The sequence below is a fragment of the Phyllobates terribilis genome, unplaced genomic scaffold (genome assembly GCF_046119375.1).
Source record: "Phyllobates terribilis strain yellow unplaced genomic scaffold, ASM4611937v1 Scaffold_11__3_contigs__length_659146591, whole genome shotgun sequence".
Classification (NCBI taxonomy): Eukaryota; Metazoa; Chordata; class Amphibia; order Anura; family Dendrobatidae; genus Phyllobates; species Phyllobates terribilis.
Genome location: NW_027362771.1, coordinates 655617978 through 655645059, shown reverse-complemented (window position 1 = coordinate 655645059; position 27082 = coordinate 655617978). Strand labels below are relative to the sequence as shown.

The 27082-nt window shown below is 52.2% G+C and overlaps 1 protein-coding gene across 1 annotated transcript in view; it reads left to right on the top strand.

Moving 5' to 3' along the window:
- Window positions 1–27082, top strand: part of GPS2 (G protein pathway suppressor 2) — a 48229-nt gene that overhangs the window by 8190 nt on the left and 12957 nt on the right. The window contains exons 2-10 of the mRNA XM_073654640.1: window positions 1575–1687; window positions 1772–1881; window positions 8378–8490; window positions 9598–9677; window positions 21123–21202; window positions 21283–21451; window positions 21531–21617; window positions 21689–21768; window positions 23929–24021. Coding sequence (XP_073510741.1) covers window positions 1575–1687; window positions 1772–1881; window positions 8378–8490; window positions 9598–9677; window positions 21123–21202; window positions 21283–21451; window positions 21531–21617; window positions 21689–21768; window positions 23929–24021 — 925 coding nt within the window. The remainder of the gene's footprint in view (window positions 1–1574; window positions 1688–1771; window positions 1882–8377; window positions 8491–9597; window positions 9678–21122; window positions 21203–21282; window positions 21452–21530; window positions 21618–21688; window positions 21769–23928; window positions 24022–27082) is intronic.

Here is a 27082-nt window from a genome sequence, read left to right as displayed (position 1 = left end):
GCCCTGTCCTCTCCGAGAGTTTCCATGGGGCCAGGTGACCGGAGGGTCCCGCCCTGGCATCTCCAAACAACATATCCATGTCTCTCTGATGGTCAATGGAGCAGATCTGTATCCTTCCAGTCAGGGCCGTTACCCTTAGGCTGGAATCATGAAGTATCCAAATCTGTGTCTCTCTGGATGGAGCCATGTATGAGGGAGTCAGCGGTTCGGCTTATCGACTCCACAGCCCTGCTTAGTACATTATGTAATTAGCATAGTAACACGCAGCATTGTTCACCAAACCCAGAGGAGACCGCAATCAGGGTTACACAAATACTGGTCTGTCCTTTAGGAATACACAAACATATACAAGTCAATTGAAGCACAATAGTTTATTTATCTTGAATTAACTAATCTAATCGTCGGGCTTGTTAAGATTTTAAGCTGTATCGTCACCAGCCCCGGCATAAGAAGCGTGCGACCCCTTTCCCTCCCATGACGACACAGCTTCTTATCTTAATCAGCCAGACGATTAGATTTGTTAAGCCAAGAGAAATAACCTATTGTGTTTGTGTTGACTTGTGAATGTATGTTTTTCTGTGGCTGGTCAAGAAGGACATGCTATTATGTGTATAAACCTGAGTGTTGACTTCTCTTCTGGAAACAAAAATGTTTGTTACTATGCTAATTGCATATTATACTAAAGCCAGCTAGTTTATTTACAAGAGCCCCCTCTATGCCAACTATGTAAATTAATTAATTGCTCAAACACTGAGACCTGAGCCCTGTGGAATAATATCGTCCCTAATGCTTGACCTTTGGATGTGTACTTAAAAAGACATATGCCTCTGTACCAGAGATAATTGAAAGTCAGACTCTTCAGACTATCAGCTTGGCAGAATGGCTCAATCCAGAGAGACACAGATTTGGATTGCACATGATTCCGGCCTAAGGGTACACGGCCCTGACTGCAAAGATACGAATCTGCTTCATTGACCATCAGAGAGCCCATGGATACATTTGGGGAGACCAGGGTGGGACAATGAAGTCACCTGGCCCCATGGATATGTTGTTTGGAGTTGCCACGTGGGACCCTCTGGTCACCTGGACCCCATGAAAACTCTCTGAGGCCAGATTGGGACCCTCGGGTCTCCTGGTCTTGTACCTCGATGGACTGTCAGCTTCCTAAGCTTGCCGCTACCGTCTCTCTGTGGGGGCCCGCCAGAAGCAGGGGGGCACTGGTTGAGGTAGTCGGCCATGGACGTCTCCAAAGTCGCAGCTGTTCTATCCCAGGCGGGCGGAGATGAAGGGTGAGACTGTGTGATGTTCCACCATCTTGGGTATTTGCTGGGACTGTTCTGTGTGTTTATTGTCCGCCTTGTGGTACAATACAGTATTACCACGCTGTTTTACCCTCCCCCTGTGTTGTCTGAGTAGCGTTACGCCCACAGAAGACCCCGGGTCTTCACATCCCTGATATAAGGAGCGCGGCCCCCGGCGTTTCCCCTCGGCGTCCCCGCCCGAGCCTCCCGCCATTTCCCCCCCGCCGTTCCGTCCCCCGATGTCTCTCCTGTTATCCTGCTCTTGTCTTGCAGTCCTCGCTGTGACCCCACTATGCCGGCCCTATTAGAGCGACCCAAGCTGTCCAACACGATGGCGCGAGCCCTCCACAAACATGTCATGATGGAGCGGGAGCGCAAGAGACAAGGTACGGAGTGCGGGAGGGGTCGCCAATGGCCTGTGACGGAGCTTTGGGGCGCTCGCTGACAAGTGTCTGTGTGACCATTCACAGAGGAGGAGGAGGTGGATAAGATGATGGAGCAGAAGCTGCGGGATGAGCAGGAGAGACGGAGGAAGAAGGAGATGGAGGAGAGGATGTCCCTGGAGGAGACCCGGGAGCAGGTGAGCGGCCATGTCTGCCCTGTGTGTACTGCGGTCACTGACAATGGGGAGCGCTGAGAGGAGCAATACAGCCCCAAATCTCGCCCCCAGCTGTTCTCCACATTCTTCTCTAGCTTGGGGGCAGTGAGGTGGTGCCAGCAGCCGTTCAGGGAGTACTGCTTCTCAGGATGCTACATGGAGCAGTTACCCGAAGGAGTTGCATGAGCTGAGTCTGGTTTTGTGCACGAGCGCTGCTGAGCAGGGGCGGCGAGCCCCGGGAGGGGCGCGGCTGAGCAGGGGCGGCGAGCCCCGGGAGGGGCGCGGCTGAGCACAGAGATTACACAAGAACCGCAGGACGGATTTCATCACCCAGGTATCATTTTAAACAGTGTAATGTCGCCCACCTGTCAGTGTATGTAGTTTACTGAGCACAATCCTGCTGACAGGTGCGCTTTAAGGATACAGCAAGGGTGTGTTAATTAGCAGCAGAAGGTGAGTATCACTGCTGGGTCCTAAAGGTAAAATCCCCAAGCAAGGTGAGGATCACCGCTGGGTCTTAGAAAGAGAGGGATCATGAAAGGATCAGGAAGATGTTTGCAAGGGCAAACGCAGCGACCTTCTACAATTCTGGGATGTAGTAACAGAAGCATACAGTCTAGATCACGTGAAGTCATTATCGGTCTTTACTCCTCTTTGGTCAGACCTCATCTGGATACTGCGTCCAGTTTTGGGCACCACATTTTAAAAAAGACATCGACAAACAGGAGCAAGTTCAGAGAAGAGCGACCAGAATGGTGACTGGTCTGCAAACCATGTCCTATGAGGAACGGTTGCAGGATTTGGGAATGTTTAGCTTGCAAAAAAGAAGACTGAGAGGAGACTTAATAGCTGTCTACAAATATGTCAAGGGCTGTCACATTGTAGAAGGATCATCTTTAGTCTCATTGGCACAAGGAAAGACTAGAAGCAATGGGATGAAACTGAATGGGAGGAGACATAGATTAGATATTAGAAGACACTGTATGACAGTGAGGAGATCAATGAGTGGAACAGGCTGCCACGAGAGGTGGTGAGTTCTCCTTCAATGGACTTCTTCAGAGGCCGGACCGACATCTGTCTGAGATGATTTAGTGACTCCTGCATTGAGCCGGGGGTGGACACGAGGACCCTGGAGGTCCCCTCCAACTCTACCATTCTAGGATTACATGAATTTCACTTGGAAAGTGTTCAGCTTCTGAGATCAATGTTTTCCTTCAGTGACAGTCCGCAAAAGAAGGAGGAAGACGTGTGGGTGGGATCTTATGTGTACTTGAGGCCAGCCAGGAGGTTGTTAAAGGTACACTTAAAGCAATCATTCCATTAATCTCATCACTATCTCAGGGGCCTCAAGCTATTGTTCTCCAGACACTAGGCCCATTGTGTGGATGGGGATAGTAGACCCACTTGAGCCGTCACCACAGGGGGGTCTCACATGCAGTCCCAAGTGAAGTGTTCGGCCTGAGAAAAATACCCCACTAATGCACAGTTAGCTTTTGTGGGTTGTAGGGGTAGGGTATGAACACTTTTGCCCATTCATGGGGCTGATCTCTGGGAGGGAGGAATAAGCCACCTGTTTAGTCAGGGGGTGGATGAAGTGACGTCAAGGGGCTAGGATGGATTGCGGAGGTCCTGGAGCCCATGGATGGATGGCCTATTGAGTTTGGAGATCGGCTGCTGGCTGGCCTGGATAAACATGCTGCAGTTGAGGGATTTGTCTTCTGGATTTGATGACCTTTCTGACTATTGCGACTGGATACCTGCGCTTCTACCATGTTATCTGTCGCCTGGAGGAGCGTGGACTATGACTACAGACTATACTGGAGGGAGATATGGAACCTGTGGGCCAACCAAAAGAGGGGAGACGGTATCACCCGGTACAGGGACAGTGGACCCACCTCCCCGGGGAGGGGATGTGGTGGACTGGGGACAATGTATTTTGGCCATTTACCTGGAGTAGTTGTAAAACCATGGATGCAAGGAATACAAAAATATCATCATTAACCTGCCCTGGTGATTATTACAACCCACAACCTCAGATCGTCACAATGCACACTGGAGTTTTCAGTTGTTTTGTCCTACTTGTTTGCTTCACAATAAAAAGGAAACTGAATGTTCCCGGTTGTCGGCATCTTCTGTACATGATCTGATGGAAACCCTCAAAAAACAGTGAAATTCCAGGTTGTGAGGTAGGGAAACATGGAAAATGCCAAGAGGGGTGAATACTTTCGCAAGCCACTGTAAGAAATGTTTCAAAAATCAAACACTGATTGTACTCTGTGCAAAGGGCAGGTACATGGGGTGAAGTTTGTCAGTCTTTTACAAAGAAAACTATTTGCCTTCAGATATCAGGTCTCTTAGGGGAAGTGAAAAGTCCTCCCGAGTCTCTAATCCACCTTAGAGGTTTCAGTAGATCTTGGAAGAAGAAGAAGAATTTCCACAATTGGATGTTTTAAAAAAAAAAAAATCTTCCTATGCTGAGATAATCATATATACAGTGGCATGTAAAAGTTTGGGCACCCCTGGTCAAAATTCCTGTTGTGAACAGTTAATCAAATTGAAGATGAAATGATCTAAAAGGCTTAAAGTTAGAGGACACATTTCCTTTGTATTTTAGACAAATAATATGTATTGTCGTTTTTTTACATTTTTAAAATTACAAAAAGGAAAATAGTCCAATTCAAAAGTTTGGGCGCCCTTGGAGATTTGTGTGCTCGGATAACTTTTCCCAAGGTTGCAGACCTTAATTGGCCTGTTAGGGTTATGTCTTGTTCACTGTGACGATGCAGAGTAAAATCTTAGTTATGCCAGACATACTTTCTGATGGCAAGAGCAGCATACCTTTATTTTTATGTTGACTCTTTAATCTGTTCTTCTTTAGTTGATTAACACAGACTACTATTTGTATAACCCTGAATGTTATCTGCTCTTTGATTCTGAAACAATGCTGTGTATTTACAAGAGCCCCTGTGATACCAACTATGTAAATAGATTATCTCAAACATTGATAGGTGAGCCCTGCACCTTTACCTCTGACATGTGATATGCACATTTTGGGGGAGGAGGGTGAGAGCTGTTCTGCCATTCAGGGGACTGAGCCCAGAGAAGCAGAAAGGAGATGTGTTTCGGAGACCGAGGAAGTCTTGGGACAGAGATTGAGACTTAGAAAGAACTTTGGAAGGAGAATGAGAGACTTCCTTCAGGACAGTAGATGGATTGCATGGCATTACTCAGACACAGATTTGGCTTTTACATTATTCTAGCCTAAGGGTATCGGCCATGACTGGAAAGATTTGGATCTACTCCAGTAAACATCAGAGAGACATGGATATATTTTGGGGAGTCCAGGAGAGGGCGAAGAAGTCACTTGGCCCCATGGATATGTTGTTTTGGGGTTGCTAGGAGGGACCCATCGGTCTCCTAGAACCCATGGGGACATTTGTTGTTGCCAGGACTGACCCTCGGGTCTCCTGGCCTTGTACCTTGATGGATGCTAGCTTCCTAAGCTTGTCACTACCTTCTCTCTGTGGGGGCCCGTCAGAAGCGGGGGGGGCCCCTGGTTGAGGTTGTTGGCCCTGGAAGTCCCAAAGTTGCAGCTGTTCTATCCCAGGCGGGCGGAGATGAAGAGTGAGACTGTGTAATGTTGTCCCATCTTGGGCATTTGCTGGGACTGTTCTATTGTCCGCTTTGTGGTACAATAAAGTATTGCCACGGTGTTTTACCCTCACCCTGAGTTCTCTGAGTAGTGTCGCGCCCACGGAAGACCCCGGATCTTCACGTTCACTATCATGGTTAGGAAAGGCCTAAGGTGATACAAAATTTCCTGTTTTATAAAAACCAGCCTCCTCCAACCTTGAGCCAAAACACAGCAGCCATGGGGTCTTCTAAGCAGCTGCCGAGCTCTGACAATGGTGGAGGCCACAAAGCAGGAGAAGATATAAGAAGATAGCAAAGCGATTTCAAGTTGCCCTTTCCTCAGTTTGCAATGTAATTAAGAAATGGCAGTCACCAGGAACAGTGGAGGTCAATATAAGGTCTGGAAGAATAAGCAACATTTCAGTGAGAGCTGCTTGTAGGATTGCTAGAGAAGCAAATCAGAACCCCCGCTTGACTACAAAAGACCTTCAGAAAGATTTAGCAGACTCTGGAGTTGGGGTACATTGTTCTACTGTTCAGAGACACCTGCACAAATATGGCCTTAATGGAAGAGTCATCAGAAGAAACCCTCTCCTGCTCCTCACCATAACATTCAGCGTCAGAAGTGCAAAAGAACATGTAACCAAGCCTGATGTATTGTGTTAACAAGTCCTGTGGACCGGTGAGGTAGAATAGAAGTCTGTGGCCACAATGATCAAAGGCATGTGTGGAGGAGGGCACACCTCTCCGACCTATGACATATCTGTATGTCATAGATCGCTTCCCCCTTTTTGGTGTGGGCTTCTGCGATGAGCCGCATCTTGATCATCTGACGCGCGCCTCTTACAGCTGCGGCTGGAATCGCGATCCCCCCACAGCCGTTAACAGGTTAAATGCCACAGTCAGTCTGACAGCTGCATTTACACATGATCGTGCCGGAAGCGTGTCATTGGCTTCGCCCATCGGTGTGCCCGTCACATGATCGCGGGCTGCCGATGGGTTGGTATGACAGCCTGGGGTTTGCGGGAGTAGTCATTGCCGTAGCAGGGCTGCATAACACCGGTGATCAGATGATTGCACCTTCTAGTCTCCTAAGGAGACCATTCAAGCAAGTGAAAACTAAAAAATATATATATATTTTTTTTAAATATTTAAAAGTTCAAAGACAGGACAGCAGGGGAGGACACAGGAGAGTATACAGACAAGACAGCAGGGGAGGACGCAGGAGAGTATACAGACATTACAGCAGGAGAGGACGCAGGAGAGTATACAGACATTACAGCAGGGGAGGACGCAGGAGAGTATACAGACATTACAGCAGGGGAGGACACAGGAGAGTATACAGACAAGACAGCAGGGGAGGACGCAGGAGAGTATACAGACATTACAGCAGGAGAGGACGCAGGAGAGTATACAGACATTACAGCAGGGGAGGACGCAGGAGAGTATACAGACATTACAGCAGGGGAGGACGCAGGAGAGTATACAGACATTACAGCAGGGGAGGACGCAGGAGAGTATACAGACAGGACAGCAGGGGAGGACGCAGGAGAGTATACAGACAGGACAGCCGGGGAGGACGCAGGAGAGTATACAGACAGGACAGCCGGGGAGGACGCAGGAGAGTATACAGACAGGACAGCCGGGGAGGACGCAGGAGAGTATACAGACAGGACAGCCGGGGAGGACGCAGGAGAGTATACAGACAGGACAGCCGGGGAGGACGCAGGAGAGTATACAGACAGGACAGCCGGGGAGGACGCAGGAGAGTATACAGACAGGACAGCCGGGGAGGACGCAGGAGAGTATACAGACAGGACAGCCGGGGAGGACGCAGGAGAGTATACAGACAGGACAGCAGGGGAGGGCGCAGGAGAGTATACAGACAGGACAGCAGGGAAGGGCGCAGGAGAGCATACAGACAGGACAGCCGGGTAGGACGCAGGAGAGTATACAGACAGGACAGCAGGGGAGGACATTTATTCAATCACATGCAATTGTGGAAATGATTATTCCAGGATTGTGAAGCGCTGCAGAATATGTTGGTGCTATATAAATAAAAAATATTATCTATTAATTAAAATCAACTTGAAAATAATTTTTTGTGGGAAAACCCCTTTAACCTTTTAACGATCTTCGATAAGCATTAAAATGGCCACTAAGTGGCCTTATTCCCTCATCGCTGTTTTAAAACGGCAATTGGGAATAAGGGTATAGCTCCCCCCCAAATTCTGAAAATCGCCCGTGGAGCACATCTGTGGTCAGTAGTAATTGTGTGATGACACTTCTGCTCGGGGCCCGTGGAGCACATCTGTGGTCAGTAGTAATTGTGTGATGACACTTCTGCTCGGGGCCCGTGGAGCTCATCTGTGGTCAGTAGTAATTGTGTGATGACACTTCTGCTCGGGGGCTGTGGAGCACGTCTGTGGTCAGTAGTAATTGTGTGATGACACTTCTGCTTGGGGCCCGTGGAGCTCATCTGTGATCAGTAGTAATTGTGTGATGACACTTCTGCTCGGGGACCTTCCTTGTGAGATGAAGTTGCATTGTCATTAGTTTATCACCACATCTTGTGGTATTCGATAGGGTCAGAGATGGATAGTCTTCGTTGAGCTGGGGTGCCTCATTGTACTTATAGGGTGCCGACTTCTATGGACAGTAAGGGAGTGGTTTTAGGGTGGATCAGTCCCCAATTCCCTACTTTATGTGACCCAATTTATAAGAGCGGATTTATAGCTTTATAATTAGTAAAGATAAGTTTTTCGGGTGTTAGTTTTTGTTGGTGGTTTTTCCTTTGTTCCTTTTCACATCATCTCCATTTGTTGTCGTTCTGGTGTCTCCTCAGATTATGAAGCTGCAGGATAAGCTGAATAAACTGCAGGAAGAAAAGCACCAACTGTTCCTACAGCTGAAGAAGGTTCTCCATGAGGAGGAGAAGAGGAGAAGGAAGGAGCAGAGGTCAGTGATGGCGTCCCCCGCTCTGCAATACAGCCCTCTCCTCAGTATTGGCCCCTGCTCTGCAATACAGCCCTCTCCTCAGTATTGGCCCCCGCTCTGCAATACAGCCCTCTCCTCAGTATTGGCCCCCGCTCTGCAATACAGCCCTCTCCTCAGTATTGGCCCCCGCTCTGCAATACAGCCCTCTCCTCAGTATTGGCCCCCGCTCTGCAATACAGTCCTCTCCTCAGTATTGGCCACCACTCTGCAGTACAGCCCCCTCCCCAGCACTGGCCCCCGGAGGAGAGCCCCCCTCCTCGGTACTGGCCCCCGCCCCGGAGGAGAGCCCCCCTCCTCGGTACTGGCCCCCGCCCCGGAGGAGAGCCCCCCTCCTCGGTACTGGCCCCCGCCCCGGAGGAGAGCCCCCCTCCTCGGTACTGGCCCCCGCCCCGGAGGAGAGCCCCCCTCCTCGGTACTGGCCCCCGCCTCGGAGGAGAGACCCCCTCCTCGGTACTGGCCCCCGCCCCGGAGGAGAGACCCCCTCCTCGGTGTTGGCCCCCCATTTGGGGGTAGAGCCCCCTCCTCGGTGTTGGCCCCCCATTTGGGGGTAGAGCCCCTTCCTCGGTGTTGGCCCCCCATTTGGGGGTAGAGCCCCCTCCTCGGTGTTGGCCCCCCCATTTGGGGGTAGAGCCCCCTCCTCGGTGTTGGCCCCCCCATTTGGGGGTAGAGCCCCCTCCTCGGTGTTGGCCCCCCCATTTGGGGGTAGAGCCCCCTCCTCGGTGTTGGCCCCCCCATTTGGGGGTAGAGCCCCCTCCTTGGTGTTGGCCCCCCCATTTGGGGGTAGAGCCCCCTCCTCGGTGTTGGCCCCCCATTTGGGGGTAGAGCCCCCTCCTCGGTGTTGGCCCCCGCCCTGCATGAGAGCCCCCTCATCGGTGTTGGCCCCCGCCCTGGAGGAGAGCCCCCTCTTCGGTGTTGGCCCCCCATTTGGGGGTAGAGCCCCCTCTTCGGTGTTGGCCCCCACTTGGGAGGAGAGCCCCCGCCTCACATTATTAAGCCGTTATGGATTGCATGGAGTCTGTGGGGGTCCTGGAAGGGTTTGATATAAGAAGCCTTTTCTTATTGGTTCAGTGACCTCACCACGCTGACGTCTGCCGCCTACCAGCAGGGCATGGTAATGCACACAGGAACGCATATCCTTAACATGCAAGGTAAGACTCTTACACACTTTTCCCCTGTTTACTTGAGTTTGTCCGCAGGGTTTTAGACCCCAAAGCATCGTCACCTGTGAGCCCCTACAATGTGGATGACGTCTTTGCCTCCCTTTTATACAAATCCATCACGAGTAGCCTACAAAAAGAATGGAGTATAATCCCAAAAGAGAGTATAGGACAATTACTAAATTGTATTTAAAACAATTATTTTATTAGATATACATATTAAAATCAGAGCAAAATATTAAAAATAGTAGGTCACTGTGGGGAGATACACAAAAACAGAGCGGCAACCACGTATGTAAATTGGGAGTACCCTGACTACCTAGTATGGTGTTAATGATTGGCCATAGAGTTCGGTTCAATTGTTTATAAATCCATCACGAGTGCAGGGGTCCGGCACGTACAGCTCTCTGTGATCTCCATCTTGGCCCCCACCCAAGATGTCACACAAGTGCTGTCATTCCCGGGATCGATAGTCTGGTTCTCACAACATCATCAAGACCTTAGTGCGCATGTGATGGTATCGGGGATGACAGCATGAAATCTCGGGTGTGGAGCAGGTGACAGAAGAGCGTGAGCTGTCAGTCACTGATAGGCGGCGGGTGGATCGGCTGGGGGGCTGTATGTGTGTATGTGATGGTATCGGGGATGACAGCATGAAATCTCGGGTGTGGAGCAGGTGACAGAAGAGCGTGAGCAGTCAGTCACTGATTGGAGGCTGGCGGCGGGTGGAGCGGCTGGGGGGCTGTATGTGTGTATGTGATGGTATCGGGGATGACAGCATGAAATCTCGGGTGTGGAGCAGGTGACAGAAGAGCATGAGCAGTCAGTCACTGATTGGAGGCTGGCGGCGGGTGGAGCGGCTGGGGGGCTGTATGTGTGTATGTGATGGTATCGGGGATGACAGCATGAAATCTCAGGTGTGGAGCAGGTGACAGAAGAGTGTGAGCGGTCAGTCACTGATTGGAGGCTGGCGGCGGGTGGAGCGGCTGGGGGGCTGTATGTGTGTATGTGATGGTATCGGGGATGACAGCATGAAATCTCGGGTGTGGAGCAGGTGGCAGAAGAGCGTGAGTGGTCAGTCACTGATTGGAGGCTGGGAGCGGCTGGGGGGCTGTATGTGTGTATGTGATGGTATCGGGGATGACAGCATAAAATCTCGGGTGTGGAGCAGGTGACAGAAGAGCGTGAGCTGTCAGTCACTGATAGGCGGCGGGTGGATCGGCTGGGGGGCTGTATGTGTGTATGTGATGGTATCGGGGATGACAGCATAAAATCTCGGGTGTGGAGCAGGTGACAGAAGAGCGTGAGCTGTCAGTCACTGATAGGCGGCGGGTGGATCGGCTGGGGGGCTGTATGTGATGGTATCAGGGATGACGGCATGAAATCTCGGGTGTGGAGCAGGTGACAGAAGAGCGTGAGCTGTCAGTCACTGATAGGCGGCGGGTGGATCGGCTGGGGGGCTGTATGTGATGGTATCGGGGATGACGGCATGAAATCTCGGGTGTGGAGCAGGTGACAGAAGAGCGTGAGCGGTCAGTCACTGATAGGCGGCGGGTGGAGCGGCTGGGGGGCTGTATGTGTGTATGTGATGGTATCGGGGATGACAGCATGAAATCTCGGGTGTGGAGCAGGTGACAAGAGCGTGAGCTGTCAGTCACTGATTGGAGGCAGGCGGCGGGTGGAGCGGCTGGGGGGCTGTATGTGTGTATGTGATGGTATTGGGGATGACAGCATGAAATCTCGGGTGTGGAGCAGGTGACAGAAGAGCGTGAGCGATCAGTCACTGGAGGCTGGGGGCGGGTGGAGCTGCTGGGGGGCTGTATGTGATGGTATCGGGGATGACAGCATGAAATCTCGGGTGTGGAGCAGGTGACAGAAGAGGGTGAGCGGTCAGTCACTGATTGGAGGCTGGCGGCGGGTGGAGCGGCTGGGGGGCTGTATGTGTGTATGTGATGGTATCGGGGATGACAGCATAAAATCTCGGGTGTGGAGCAGGTGACAGAAGAGTGTGAGCTGTCAGTCACTGATAGGCGGCGGGTGGATCGGCTGGGGGGCTGTATGTGATGGTATCAGGGATGACGGCATGAAATCTCGGGTGTGGAGCAGGTGACAGAAGAGTGTGAGCGGTCAGTCACTGATAGGCGGCGGGTGGATCGGCTGGGGGGCTGTATGTGATGGTATCAGGGATGACGGCATGAAATCTCGGGTGTGGAGCAGGTGACAGAAGAGTGTGAGCGGTCAGTCACTGATTGGAGGCTGGCGGCGGGTGGAGCGGCTGGGGGGCTGTATGTGTGTATGTGATGGTATTGGGGATGACAGCATGAAATCTCGGGTGTGGAGCAGGTGACAGAAGAGTGTGAGCGGTCAGTCACTGATTGGAGGCTGGCGGCGGGTGGAGCAGCTAGGGGGCTGTATGTGTGTATGTGATGGTATCGGGGATGACAGCATGAAATCTCGAGTGTGGAGCAGGTGACAGAAGAGTGTGAGCGGTCAGCCACTGATTGGAGGCTGGCGGCGGGTGGAGCGGCTGGGGGGCTGTATGTGTGTATGTGATGGTATCGGGGATGACAGCATGAAATCTCGGGTGTGGAGCAGGTGACAGAAGAGTGTGAGCGGTCAGCCACTGATTGGAGGCTGGCGGTGGGTGGAGCAGCTGGGGGCTGTATGTGTGTATGTGATGGTATCGGGGATGACAGCATGAAATTTCGGGTGTGGAGCAGGTGACAGAAGAGCGTGAGCTGTCAGTCACTGATTGGAGGCTGGCGGCGGGTGGAGCGGCTGGGGGGCTGTATGTGTGTATGTGATGGTATCGGGGATGACAGCATGAAATCTCGGGTGTGGAGCAGGTGACAGAAGAGCGTGAGCAGTCAGCCACTGATTGGAGGCTGGCGGCGGGTGGAGCGGCTGGGGGGCTGTATGTGTGTATGTGATGGTATCGGGGATGACAGCATGAAATCTCGGGTGTGGAGCAGGTGACAGAAGAGTGTGAGCGGTCAGTCACTGATAGGCGGCGGGTGGAGCGGCTGGGGGGCTGTATGTGTGTATGTGATGGTATCGGGGATGACAGCATGAAATCTCGGGTGTGGAGCAGGTGACAGAAGAGCGTGAGCTGTCAGTCACTGATTGGAGGCTGGCGGCGGGTGGAGCGGCTGGGGGGCTGTATGTGTGTATGTGATGGTATCGGGGATGACAGCATGAAATCTCGGGTGTGGAGCAGGTGACAGAAGAGTGTGAGCGGTCAGTCACTGGAGGCTGGCGGCGGGTGGAGCGGCTGGGGGGCTGTATGTGTGTATGTGATGGTATCGGGGATGACAGCATGAAATCTCGGGTGTGGAGCAGGTGACAGAAGAGTGTGAGCGGTCAGTCACTGGAGGCTGGCGGCGGGTGGAGCGGCTGGGGGGCTGTATGTGTGTATGTGATGGTATCGGGGATGACAGCATGAAATCTCGGGTGTGGAGCAGGTGACAGAAGAGCGTGAGCTGTCAGTCACTGATTGGAGGCTGGCGGCGGGTGGAGCGGCTGGGGGGCTGTATGTGTGTATGTGATGGTATCGGGGATGACAGCATGAAATCTCGGGTGTGGAGCAGGTGACAGAAGAGTGTGAGCGGTCAGTCACTGGAGGCTGGCGGCGGGTGGAGCGGCTGGGGGGCTGTATGTGTGTATGTGATGGTATCGGGGATGACAGCATGAAATCTCGGGTGTGGAGCAGGTGACAGAAGAGCGTGAGCGGTCAGTCACTGATTGGAGGCTGGCGGCGGGTGGAGAGGCTGGGGGGCTGTATGTGGAGGACAGAGTCTCCTGTACCTCCGGATCATGGACATTAATTTCTTTGGTGGATTTCTACAGTGGCTTGTAAAAGTATTCACCCCCTTGGCTTTTTATCTATTTTTTGTACATTACAACCTGTGTGGAAATATCTGTGTAATCCAGTCTGTGTGATCCATCCGCGCTAAATAGTCTAAGTTGTGTAAGGCAGCGCTAATGATCATGTTGGGGGGCACTCACTTCACCGGGTCAATTAAAGCTCACATGCAACGTTCTCCGGTAATCTGAAGTCCAGCAGTTTATTACTCGTCATAAACCGCTTATAACATCGTCCATCTCAGCGGCTCGCAGGAATGTTATACATGTAATATCCAGGAGCCTTTCAGTGGCAGCTGTGCCCGCGTGGCTTCAGATACAGACTTCAGCAAGGTAACAACATCAATGTCCATATAAAGCAGCGTTTTTACCTTTGCCGGGTCTTGGCTGCTTCTATCAGCTCTGCCACCGCTGTGGTCTAAGGCTCACCACACGTGGTCTCCAGGCCATGTGCCTTCCAGGGCTAATGGTGTCCCAGACACAGGGATCAGGCCTCTTGCCTCTCAAGGCTAATGGTGTCCCAGACACAGGGACCAGGCCTCTTGCCTTTCCTCTGTTTCAAAACCACCAGGATTTATATATTCTTCTGTGCACACAGGACCTGTGATGATGTCACAGTCATGTGATCAGTCACCTGAAGGGGAGGTACATGGTCAGCCAGAACACACCCCCTGGACATTTTAGTAATGCAGCAAGCTGCTGCATTACATATCCCCCCCCCCCCCTGTTCAAACTTATGGGGTTGAACACATAATATACACAATCACATTATAACCCACAGTTCACACAGACCATGTACTTGACAATTGCGCTGCTCAGCCCCTGGAACATTAATCATCAACATTAGCCCATTCCTTAGGGACCTACCATCTGTCATTGTCACTGACTTCGTCAAGTGACCTTTCCGGGTCTTAACCTTGTCAGACCTCCCCCGCTCCCAGCAGTCAGTCGTAACCTTGTCAGGTCTCCCCCGCTCCCAGCGGTCCATACGGCAGTGGGACTCGCATGCCCTGGTATCTAAGGTCCGGTTCAACTCCGTACTGTCCCGTACTCTATTGGGTCGTTTGTATGGGCCTCTCAAACTTGAGTTACTGGAGGTCTCACTACCTCTAAACCCACACCCACTACTCTCAGGACATCTTGAAAGGTCTCTAACTTCTACTGTGGCCGTCTTATTATTTGAAGGGTCCTTTCTCTGTCTGGTCTCACAGTTTCTAGACGGCTGCTATCTTCTGCTGCACAGGCGACGCTGTCTTTCTATTCTCAGTCTGGCGAGATTCAACTGTTCTACCTCTCGCAGGTAGGTCACTCGGTACTCCATCAGCATGCGCACATACGCAAGACTCTCTTTCTTTCCTACAGCGGAGAATGACACCATGCCGTCTTCATCTGGTATCCAGTCCTGATGATCACGTGGACTTCCTACTCTCATCACACCAGACTTCTTGACCATCATCTGCATGGCTCGGCCGTTTCTCCCCATGAGCTTCCTCACCAGAATATGAGGCACCCGGATGACCTCTTCCCGCAGTCTTTGAGCTTTTCTCATAAGCTCCAGTTGTCTAACGGCTTGTTCCGTCTTCAACCGGAGAAACTGCTTCGTGCGAACACATCGCCAGTGCATGTCACTTAGGATCGCCACCCTCTTCACTGTGACTTCGGATGTGGACAGGACCACCAGCTGTTTAGCTTCTGAGGTCGAGTACACCTTACAGGCTCCCACGGCCTTCTTAAACTCTTCATGCACGGACTCACGGGTGCATTCTTCCCTCAAATCTTTGGGTACATCTATGAGGCACTTGTACCGAGACTTTTCTGTCTCACCAGTGGTCTCCAAATGATCATCTAGCTCAGGTTTCAGGGGCAACTGACTTTCAGCTTCTTCACCCTGTATGCTTCCCCTGAGCTGAGTCTCAGATATGAACTCAAGAATTCTCAACTTGGCAACTTCCAGTCCATACTGATCTTCTTTTAACACTCTCTCAGGTCCACCTTCTCATGGTATAGATTAAGCGCAACTTGTTTGCCCTTTTCCTTCTCCAAGGAGGCCTCGTTCACAAAATGGTACTTTGCCAGGCGACCCTTGAGCTTGGAAACTTCTTCCTCTAGCTCAGCTACTCGCCTCTCAGCAGCCCATCTCTGAAGCTCTCTCAGACCTCTCTGTCTCCAATGCGCCCACTCGGCTCTCGACAGACAGTCTCTCAAGCTTTTCTTGCATCATATGGTCTTGTAGCGACTCCTTGAGCTCCTTGATCTCGGCTCTTACATCCACCGTATCATCCAAGCTTGCATTATTCAAGGTGGTATTTGCTTCATTCCTCCCTTTTCCAGTGGCCAACTCCTGGCCCTGGTCTGTAGCTTCTCCGATAGACTCCTCCATCTGTTTCCGCTCAGCTTCAATCCTGCCGATTCTATCCTTAAGGCACGTCTCTGCCCTCTGGAGATCATCACAGAATGTCTGCAGCTCCTTCACTTGAGCTTCCAGTCCTAGGATCTTGCTGCGGAGATCATCATTCTCATCACGGGTGTCCTGTAGAGTGGTCTCAATCACTTGGTGCCTGTGCTCTGCATCCGCCTTATCCTCTACTTTTTCTTAACCTTGAGATCCTCGCAATATCTCTTGGCTTGTTGCAGTTCCCTCACGTGTTCACCATACTCCTTCTTGGATTCACACAGCTCCCAGTTGAACTGTTAGCGCAGTTGTTCTAGGTCTTGATCATGTCCAGAAACTTCGTCCTTCAGCGCCCCTTTTAAGGCAGACAGCTCCCTGTCTTGCTGGTACAGAGAGTCCTCCAGGCTTCTCCTCCTGCATTAGAGACTTTACTTGGTCTTGAAATCTCTGCACTTCCTTCGCATCCACAGAGCCTTTCTTCACTTGGTGCGGCTCTAACTGTACCAGGGAGAAACTATCTTTCATCTCGTACAGCTGATCTTCAAACTCCACTTTGTCAAGCTTCAACTGAAAAACCTCCTCTTTGGTTTTGCGGAGGTCCTCTTTATTTTTCTGGAACATTTCCTTCCATTGGTTGATTTCCTCGCTGCTTTCCTCCAGTTCTCGCTGTAAGTTCCTCACAACCTGGTTTGTTTTCTGCCGTTCAGATTCCAGGCTCCGCTGGTCCATGTTTTTCCTTAGTTGCTGCACGTCACTCTGATACTGCTGCCTGACAGGCTCCAGCTCTTGGTCATGACTGGCCACCTCCTCTTTCAGCGCCCATTTCAGGGCTGTCGGTTCTTGATCCTTTTGTCTCAGTAGATCATCCTGCTTGTACCGAATCTGCAGAACTGCATCCAACGCTTCCTCCTGATCTTCTTTATTGTCTGATACTGTACCGGAAGTTGCTACTGGCAACGTCACCTCCTCTTCCATCCTGATCTCCTCTGCTTCGGCACACAGCATTGCATTTTCTTTATTTACCCTTTCAGCAAAGACTACAGGAGCAACTTTTTTGTGGCCCTTACTCCTTCGACGACGAGAGGGGGTCTTTCTCACCTCGTTTAACTCCTCCTGACTGAACTCTTTCTACTTTCGTAGTGTCACCGTCAGCTGTGGGGTCGGTGTCACTCCCCATGGTGTTGTGAACCAACAAGTCACCTCCCACTTTGACGTCAACCCCTTCTACTGGAGCTACCCAGTTATCAACGGTCGAATTGTCATTCTTAGGCAGTACCAACACACGACCAGTAACCAATTCTGGTTTTGTATGCTCCACCCCTTTTTGAGACTCCGCCCCCTTTTCGAAAACCACACCTGTAGGGGGTACTTTAAAAACAAAACCCGCGATAGTCTTAGGGCCCAGTTTACAACATATCTTACTACCTCCTTGGGCCCTCTGTGATAGTACCGGCGCCACAGGAGAACTCAAGGAATGGTCTGCTGCCGCCATTCTGTAACATGCCAACAGCTCCTGCCGTTCCTGTAACATGTCCTGCTGCTGCTTTAATCGCTCAATAGCTTCAGTCTCACTTGCTGCTCCCTTCACAGCCATCTTCATCAGTTCCCGCATCTCTTCAGGACACTCCATTCCGCTGAAGAACGTTTGCAGCCGGTCATCCCACCACTTATCCATTCCGTCTGGGGATACTGCTCCATTCACCGCCATCATGGTACGCTGTTCACACTAGACACTTCACACCGCTCTCCCCGGAAAATTTTCGTGGCCCCACCAAGCCACAGCAAACCAGGTTTGAGTGCAATGACAATTTTCGTAACCCCGCCAAGTTACAGACAGATGCTTTAATCTCCGTGACCCCACCGAGCCACAGCAAGATGCTTGCATCCACATTCGTCGTCCTGTGCCGTTACCCCTAGCAACCAGGCTGCAGTTTACCGCATTCTCCACCAATTGTAAGGCAGCGCTAATGAGCATGTTGAGGGGCACTCACTTCACCGGGTCAATTAAAGCTCACATGCAACGTTCTCCGGTAATCTGAAGTCCAGCAGTTTATTACTCGTCATAAACCGCTTATAACATCGTCCATCTCAGCGGCTCGCAGGAATGTTACACATGTAATATCCAGGAGCCTTTCAGTGGCAGCTGTGCCCGCGTGGCTTCAGATACAGACTTCAGCAAGGTAACAACATCAATGTCCATATAAAGCAGCGTTTTTACCTTTGCTGGGTCTTGGCTGCTTCTATCAGCTCTGCCACCGCTGTGGTCTAAGGCTCACCAGACGTGGTCTCCAGGCCATGTGCCTTCCAGGGCTAATGGTGTCCCAGACACAGGGACCAGGTCTCTTGCCTCTCAAGGCTAATGGTGTCCCAGACACAGGGACCAGGCCTCTTGCCTTCCAAGGCTAATGGTGTCCCAGACACAGGGACCAGGTCTCTTGCCTCTCAAGGCTAATTGTGTCCCAGACACAGGGACCAGGCCTCTTGCCTTCCAAGGCTAATGGTGTCCCAGACACAGGGACCAGGCCTCTTGCCTTCCAAGGCTAATTGTGTCCCAGACACAGGGACCAGGCCTCTTGCCTTCCAAGGCTAATGGTGTCTCAGACACAGGGACCAGGCCTCTTGCCTTCCAAGGCTAATGGTGTCCCAGACACAGGGACCAGGCCTCTCGCCTTCCAAGGCTAATGGTGTCCCAGACACAGGGACCAGGCCTCTTGCCTTCCAAGGCTAATTGTGTCCCAGATACAGGGACCAGGCCTCTTGCCTTCCAAGGCTAATGGTGTCCCAGACACAGGGACCAGGCCTCTTGCCTTCCAAGGCTAATTGTGTCCCAGACACAGGGACCAGGCCTCTTGCCTTCCAAGGCTAATGGTGTCCCAGACACAGGGACCAGGCCTCTTGCCTTCCAAGGCTAATGGTGTCCCAGACACAGGGACCAGGCCTCTTGCCTTCCAAGGCTAATTGTGTCCCAGACACAGGGACCAGGCCTCTTGCCTTCCAAGGCTAATGGTGTCCCAGACACAGGGACCAGGCCTCTTGCCTTCCAAGGCTAATGGTGTCCCAGACACAGGGACCAGGCCTCTCGCCTTCCAAGGCTAATGGTGTCCCAGACACAGGGACCAGGCCTCTCGCCTTCCAAGGCTAATGGTGTCCCAGACACAGGGACCAGGCCTCTTGCCTTCCAAGGCTAATGGTGTCCCAGACACAGGGACCAGGCCTCTTGCCTTTCCTCTGTTTCAAAACCACCAGGATTTATATATCCTTCTGTGCACACAGGACCTGTGATGATGTCACAGTCATGTGATCAGTCACCTGAAGGGGAGGTACGTGGTCAGCCAGAACACACCCCCTGGACATTTTAGTAATGCGGCAAGCCGCTGCATTACAGTTGGTGAAGTGAGAAAAATATAGGCATACATATAAATTATGGGATCAAATAAGTAAACATTAGTATGTACATATGTAGTCACCCCATTTTGCTATGAAGTCCCTAAAAATTTCTGGTGCCAGCAATTCCCTTCATAAGTCTCAAGCTTAGAGACTGGACGTCCACCTGTGTGCAGTCTAAGTGTCACATGTCTATCAGTATATACTTTACCTTCTCTGAAAGGCCACAGAGGCTGCAACATCATTAACAAGAGGCACCACTAACCAAACACCATGAAGACCAAGGAGATCTCCACACAACACCATTAACAAGAGGCACTACTAACCAAACACCATGAAGACCAAGGAAATATCCACACAACATCATTAACATGAGGCACCACTAACCAAACACCATGGAGACGAAGGAGATCTCCACACAACACCATTAACAAGAGGCACTACTGACCAAACACCATGAAGACGAAGGAGAGCTCCAAGCAAGTCAGGGTTAGGTTATAAAAAGAAAAAAATATCCAATCACTGATGATTTCCTGGAGTACCATCACATCCATTATCATCAAATGGAAGAAAATGGTACCACAACAAACCTGCCAAGAGAGGGCGCTCACCAAAACTCTCAACCTGGGCAAGGAGGGCATTAATCAGGGAGGCAGCACAGAGACCAAAAGTAACCCTGAAGAAGCTGCAGAGTTCCAAGCAGAGGCTGGAATATCTGTCCATACGACCACAATAAGCCGTACACTCCATAGAGGTGGCCTTTATGGAAGAGTGGCCAGAATAAAGCCTTTACTTACATGCAAAAATTGTAAGGCGCATTTTGAGTTTGCCAAAAGTCATGTGGGAGACTCCCCAAATTTATGGAGGAAGGGGCTGTGGTCAGATGAGACCAAAATTAAACTTTTTGGCCACCAAAGTAAACGCTATGTCTGGCACTAAACCAACACAGCTCATCACCCCAAAAATACAGTAGAACATGGTGGTGGCAGCATCATGGTGTGAGGATGTTTTTCGGCAGCAGGACAGGGAAAATGGTCCGAATCGAGCGGAAGATGGATGGAGCGAAATGCAAAGATATTCTTGAGCAAAACCTGTTTCAGTCTGTCAGTGATTTGTTACTGGGACGGAGGTTCAACTTCCAACAAGACAATGACCAAAACCATACTGCTAAAGCAACACTTGAGTGGTTTAAGGGGAAACGTGTAAATGTTCTGGAGTGGCCGAGTCACAGCCCAGACCGTAATCCAATGGAGAATCTGTGGTCAGACTTAGCTGTTCACCAGAGGAAACCATCTAACTTGAAGACGCTGGAGCAGTTTTGCCTCGAGGAATGGGCAAAAATCCCAGTGGCAAATGTGGAAAGCTCATAGAGACCTATACAAAGCGGCTTGCAGCTGTATTTGCTGAAAAAGGAGGCTCTACAAAGTACTGACTTTACAGGGTGAATGGTTATGCACACTGAAGTTTTCAGTTATTTTGTCCTATTTGTTGTTTGCGTCACAATAAAAAAAAAAAAAAGCAAATGTTCACAGTTGTCTGCATCTTCTGTACATGATCTGAGGCAAACCCTTAAAAAAACATTGAAATTCCAGGTTCTGAGGTAGCAAAACACCAAAAATGCCAAGAGAGGTGAATACTTTCACAAGCACTGTATATAGAGGACGCCGACCAGGATTGTGTGGATGTAGTCGGCATCAAAGGGGCTTTACATGACGGCAATGTGGGGTCTATAAAGTTCCCCACAGATTTCCCTTCTTTTGGAGTTAACTCCACACCCTGACTTCTCATTCTTATTGCAGGGAGTCCTGGAGGTCATTCCCGTCACAGCTCTCTTATGGCGGATCGGGCCAAGCAGATGTTCGGACCCCCAGTGATAACGGTCGGCTTCATGTGCTTTTCCCAAATGTTTTATGCTTGTATCTGACGTTCTCCTCCAATCAATGAATTGTCTTTCTTCAGGGTCGTCACTACCCCACCCAGCCGTCCTTCAGCCCCACTGCCTCCGAGCATGGTCAGTACCCAACTAGTCAGGCAGGCCACAGCCCATACACTGTCAATCAAGCACAGCACAGCTTTGGGGCCGGCCAGGCAGGGCCCGTCAGTTACACAGGCAGCCAGCCGATCCGAGGTTAGAGGGTCTCTATGTACATGTGTGATGATTACGCCATACGTCCCCGTGATCACCTAATGTCCATCTGTCTGTGCAGGTCCTGCAGCCTTCCCCACCATGCAGTACCTGTCTCACCAGCAGCAAGGGTACACAGTTCATGGCCACTATCCGGGAACTCATGCAGGTTTGTGTATTGTCCCATCTGTGGCCCTTAGGGGCTAAGGCCCTGCTGTCTGACCTCTTTGTCTTCTGCAGGGTTTATGCCTCCGAGCAGCAGCATCCCGCTCCAGAAGCAGCTGGAACATGCCAATCAGCAGTCCGGATTCACCGACTCTGTGAGTAGCTAGAGCACATGGGGTATATCTGTGCTCATCATGTCCTGCAAGTGCACAGGTCAGAACGTCCCGGAGCACACAGTGTATATACTCTCGCTGTCGTGTCGTGTGTCCTGGAAGTGCACAGGTCAGAACGTCCGAGAGGTCACGTGAGAGACTGGAGCATGAGATCCCTCCAATTAGCTGTATATATTGCAGTCGCACTTCCCCCCATGTATATTCAAAAAAGGGAAAAAGATGGAGCTAGGAAATGACAGGTCAGTGAGCTTTACTTTTATACCAGGAAAGATCTTTGAACAAATTATTAAACAGCATGTATGTAAGTACTTGGATAAGAATGCAGTAATTAACCAGAGCCAGCATGGGTTTGTAGCAAACAAGTCATGCCAGACTAATCTAATTTCCTTCAATGATGGAATAACTGACTGGGTGGATCTGGGAAACGCAGTAGATATAGTATATCTCGACTTCAGCGTAGCATTTGATAAAGTATCCAACGCTATCCTTATTGAAATAAATAACCAAGTATGAGATTGTACAGGAGCTGGCCTTATTCTAAGACTATTTGACCAATGCACGTAGAGCGGAGTCAGTGGCTCTAAGGGGTGCAGAATTTTTCCAGCACGGAGCACCGTTTCCATCATTCTTATTGCTGTTTTATTAAAGATTTGCTTGTTGTGTTTTATTAGAAATTTGCTTATTCGTCAGTTTAAGTGCACTAATTAATAACTAATAAGTCATGTCAGACTAACTTATTTTCCTTCTATGACTGAATCACTGACTGGGTGGATCAGGGAAATGCTGTAGATATAATGTATCTTGACTTCAGCAAAGCATTTGACAAAGTATCTCATACCATTGTTATTGAAAAAATGACCAAGTATGGAATGGACAAGGCAACTGTTAGGTGGATTTATAACTAGCTCAGTGATCGTACTGATGATGTCATTATTCAGTGGTAATAAATGGTTGCACATCCAGTTGTAAGAGTGTTTCAAGTGGGGTGCCACAAAGCTCGGTCCTGGCCCCAGTGTTGTTCAACATTTTTATAAATGACATCTACAGAATGGGAGGAATAGAGCTAAGCAGCAGCACATGTGAAAAGGACTTAGGTATACTAATAGATCATAGACTGAACATGAGTCAACAGTGTGATGCAGCAGCAAAAAAGGCAAATACAATTCTGGGATGTATTAACAGAAGCATACAGTCTAGATCACGTGAAGTCATTATCGGTCTTTACTCCTCTTTGGTCAGACCTCATCTGGATACTGTGTACAGTTTTGGGCACCACATTTTAAAAAAGACATCGAAAAACTGGAGCAAGTTTAGAGAAGAGCGACCAGAATGGTGACTGGTCTGCAAACCATGTCCTATGAGGAACGGTTAAAGGATCTGGGAATGTTTGCTTCATTCTCATTTGCATATGGAAGCACGAGAAGCAATGGGATGAAACAAAAAGGAGAAGGTACAGATTAGATATTAGAAGACACTGTATGACAGTGAGGAGATCAATGAGTGGAACAGGCGGCCACGAGAGGTGGTGAGTAGTGATGAGCGAGTATGTTCTGTTAACCCTTTCGGCGAGCATGCTCAGGTGTTATGTTTTAGTCGCGCTGTGTTCATGATTTGCGACTGTTTGACAGATTTAATACATGTGAGGAATGTCTAAGAAACGGGCATTCCTCACATGTAGACATTCCTCACATGTAGACATTCCTCACATGTAGACATTCCTCACATGTAGACATTCCTCACATGTAGACATTCCTCACATGTAGACATTCCTCACATGTATTAAAGCTGTCAAACAGTCGCAAATCATGAACACAGCGCAACTAAAACATAACACCCGAGAACGCGGAAGATACTCGGCGAAACACCCGAGCATGCTCGTAAATCTCAAATAACAAGCATGCTCGCTCATCACTAGTGGTGAGTTCATCAATGGAAGTCTTCAAACAGAGGCTGGACAGACATCTGTCTGAGATGGTTTACTGAAATCCTGCATTAAGCCGGGGGGTGGACCAGATGACCCTGGAGGTCCCCTCCAACTCTACCATTCTATGATGTACCATAGGGATGTCCTGTTATATTTCTGTGTTGGTATATGGACATTTTGTTTTTTTTTTCTCACATTGCCACCATTTCTCTCCTCAGTCTACCCTTCGGCCCATGCACCCTCAGGCTCTGCACCCATCACAGACACTTTTGACAGCACCGCCAATAGCAGTGCCCATGCAGCCGACCAAGGTAAGGGCCAGTAGGTGCGCGCTCACTGGTGGGGCCGTGTTTGGTGGAAGCTCCTGCTGTTGTGCAGCTCCTTTTCTGGTCAGATCGGGATTGTATTCTGGGCGGCCAAGGCCTCGGGTAATTCAGACGCTAGTAGTGATGACTGGAGAGGACAACTACCACCACCTTCACCACTGATGGTGCAGGCGGCGATTAACACTTCCCAGCATTAGCTCTGTGTTCAGCAGAAGTCACTGACGATGTATGCCGCACGCTCAAGAGCTGCACTCTCTTTACACTGCGGCTGCTGTTTGCAGTTCACAGCTGCACTCTTCACACAAGAGCTGGGATTGTAGATACTGTGGTTCGATGCTGCAGCATCTCGGCACTAGAGAGAAGACCCCCGTCACCCCATCGACCACCTCACAGCAGCTGGTGAAGGCCTCCATGTCTGCCATGCTGTTACTCCTCCTCGGCCCAGTCCGATACCTTGTACCAGAGCCTCCGATAGAACAACCTCCCGTCTCTGAGACAGGAGATCAGGAAAACCTATTGCTCCATTTTATGCCGGTGTCCAAAACACGGTAATGTGACCGCTCCGAGGCATCGGGCTCATGGGGTCGCCATCTTCTCGTTTAGAAGATAGTAGTAATATTATGTCAGAAAGTGTCGGGGAATCGTCTGGAGCTCTCGTGTGTAAGGGACGGACAGCGTCTAGTCCTCCTGGACGCACAGTCTACTCACTTCCTGCCTGCAGTGACTGGAGACGCCACATGGTTGTGAATACCGCTGGTGGTGGTGAGGATCACCGGCCTCGGCACAGTCCAGACTGAGCGTTATGGGAGAACCACACTACACGGGCCGGGGGTCAGGACTTCCCCGGTGAACGGCCTTGTATGTAAACGTTCCACCCCTCCGTCACGCCTGTCGTACAGACTGACCTCTCGCTGTTGTCTTTCCATAGACTCGTTCATGCCAGTCTCATGTAGGATTCTTCTATGAGCAGATATTGGTGATTCCCGACTTTCTGAAGCTTCCCGTGTACTGGCGGATTATATTCCCGTTAATCGTGCGGCAGCCAATCACTTCAGTTATTTTTCATTAGTGTGACTTCTATTGAAGAGGTTTTCCACTTCTGATTTCACCCCCTTTCAGATCACCCAACGCTTCCTAACAATCAACTTTCCCATATCGTCCTATTTCCTGCACTGTTCCTGTAAGCCCACCTTATGTGACTAGATGTGGGGGCGTCTGGCCTTGTGCTGTGGGGGGCGGCGCCTGGCCTTGTGCTGTGGGGGGCGGCGCCTGGCCTTGTGCTGTGGGGGGCGGCGCCTGGCCTTGTGCTGTGGGGGGCGGCGCCTGGCCTTGTGCTGTGGGGGGCGGCGCCTGGCCTTGTGCTGTGGGGGGCGCCTGGCCTTGTGCTGTGGGGGGCGGCGCCTGGCCTTGTGCTGTGGGGGGCGGCGCCTGGCCTTGTGCTGTGGGGGGCGGCGCCTGGCCTTGTGCTGTGGGGGGCGGCGCCTGGCCTTGTCCTGTGGGGGCGCCTGGCCTTGTGCTGTGGGGGGCGGCGCCTGGCCTTGTGCTGTGGGGGGCGCCTGGCCTTGTGCTGTGGGGGGCGCCTGGCCTTGTGCTGTGGGGGGCGGCGCCTGGCCTTGTGCTGTGGGCGGCGCCTGGCCTTGTGCTGTGGGGGGCGGCGCCTGGCCTTGTGCTGTGGGGGGCGGCGCCTGGCCTTGTGCTGTGGGGGGCGGCGCCTGGCCTTGTGCTGTGGGGGGCGGCGCCTGGCCTTGTGCTGTGGGGGGCGGCGCCTGGCCTTGTGCTGTGGGGGGCGGCGCCTGGCCTTGTGCTGTGGGGGGCGGCGCCTGGCCTTGTGCTGTGGGGGGCGGCGCCTGGCCTTGTGCTGTGGGGGGCGGCGCCTGGCCTTGTGCTGTGGGGGGCGGCGCCTGGCCTTGTGCTGTGGGGGGCGGCGCCTGGCCTTGTGCTGTGGGGGGCGGCGCCTGGCCTTGTGCTGTGGGGGGCGGCGCCTGGCCTTGTGCTGTGGGGGGCGGCGCCTGGCCTTGTGCTGTGGGGGGCGGCGCCTGGCCTTGTGCTGTGGGGGGCGGCGCCTGGCCTTGTGCTGTGGGGGGCGGCGCCTGGCCTTGTGCTGTGGGGGGCGGCGCCTGGCCTTGTGCTGTGGGGGGCGGCGCCTGGCCTTGTGCTGTGGGGGGCGGCGCCTGGCCTTGTGCTGTGGGGGGCGGCGCCTGGCCTTGTGCTGTGGGGGGCGGCGCCTGGCCTTGTGCTGTGGGGGGCGGCGCCTGGCCTTGTGCTGTGGGGGGCGGCGCCTGGCCTTGTGCTGTGGGGGGCGGCGCCTGGCCTTGTGCTGTGGGGGGCGGCGCCTGGCCTTGTGCTGTGGGGGGCGGCGCCTGGCCTTGTGCTGTGGGGGCGCCTGGCCTTGTGCTGTGGGGGGGGGCGCCTGGCCTTGTGCTGTGGGGGGCGGCGCCTGGCCTTGTGCTGTGGGGGGCGGCGCCTGGCCTTGTGCTGTGGGGGGCGGCGCCTGGCCTTGTGCTGTGGGGGGCGGCGCCTGGCCTTGTGCTGTGGGGGGCGGCGCCTGGCCTTGTGCTGTGGGGGGCGGCGCCTGGCCTTGTGCTGTGGGGGGCGGCGCCTGGCCTTGTGCTGTGGGGGGCGGCGCCTGGCCTTGTGCTGTGGGGGGCGGCGCCTGGCCTTGTGCTGTGGGGGGCGGCGCCTGGCCTTGTGCTGTGGGGGGCGGCGCCTGGCCTTGTGCTGTGGGGGGCGGCGCCTGGCCTTGTGCTGTGGGGGGCGGCGCCTGGCCTTGTGCTGTGGGGGGCGGCGCCTGGCCTTGTGCTGTGGGGGGCGGCGCCTGGCCTTGTGCTGTGGGGGCGCCTGGCCTTGTGCTGTGGGGGGCGGCGCCTGGCCTTGTGCTGTGGGGGGCGGCGCCTGGCCTTGTGCTGTGACTCTGCTACTTCCCATCTAGGGACCTAGAATGGACAAACTGAGCAGCGCTCGTCATAGGAGACGACAGGGCCACCTCTGTGATTGACAGCAGTCTGCGCATGCTCTGATCAGGCGTCACTGCAATGTGCTGCTGATC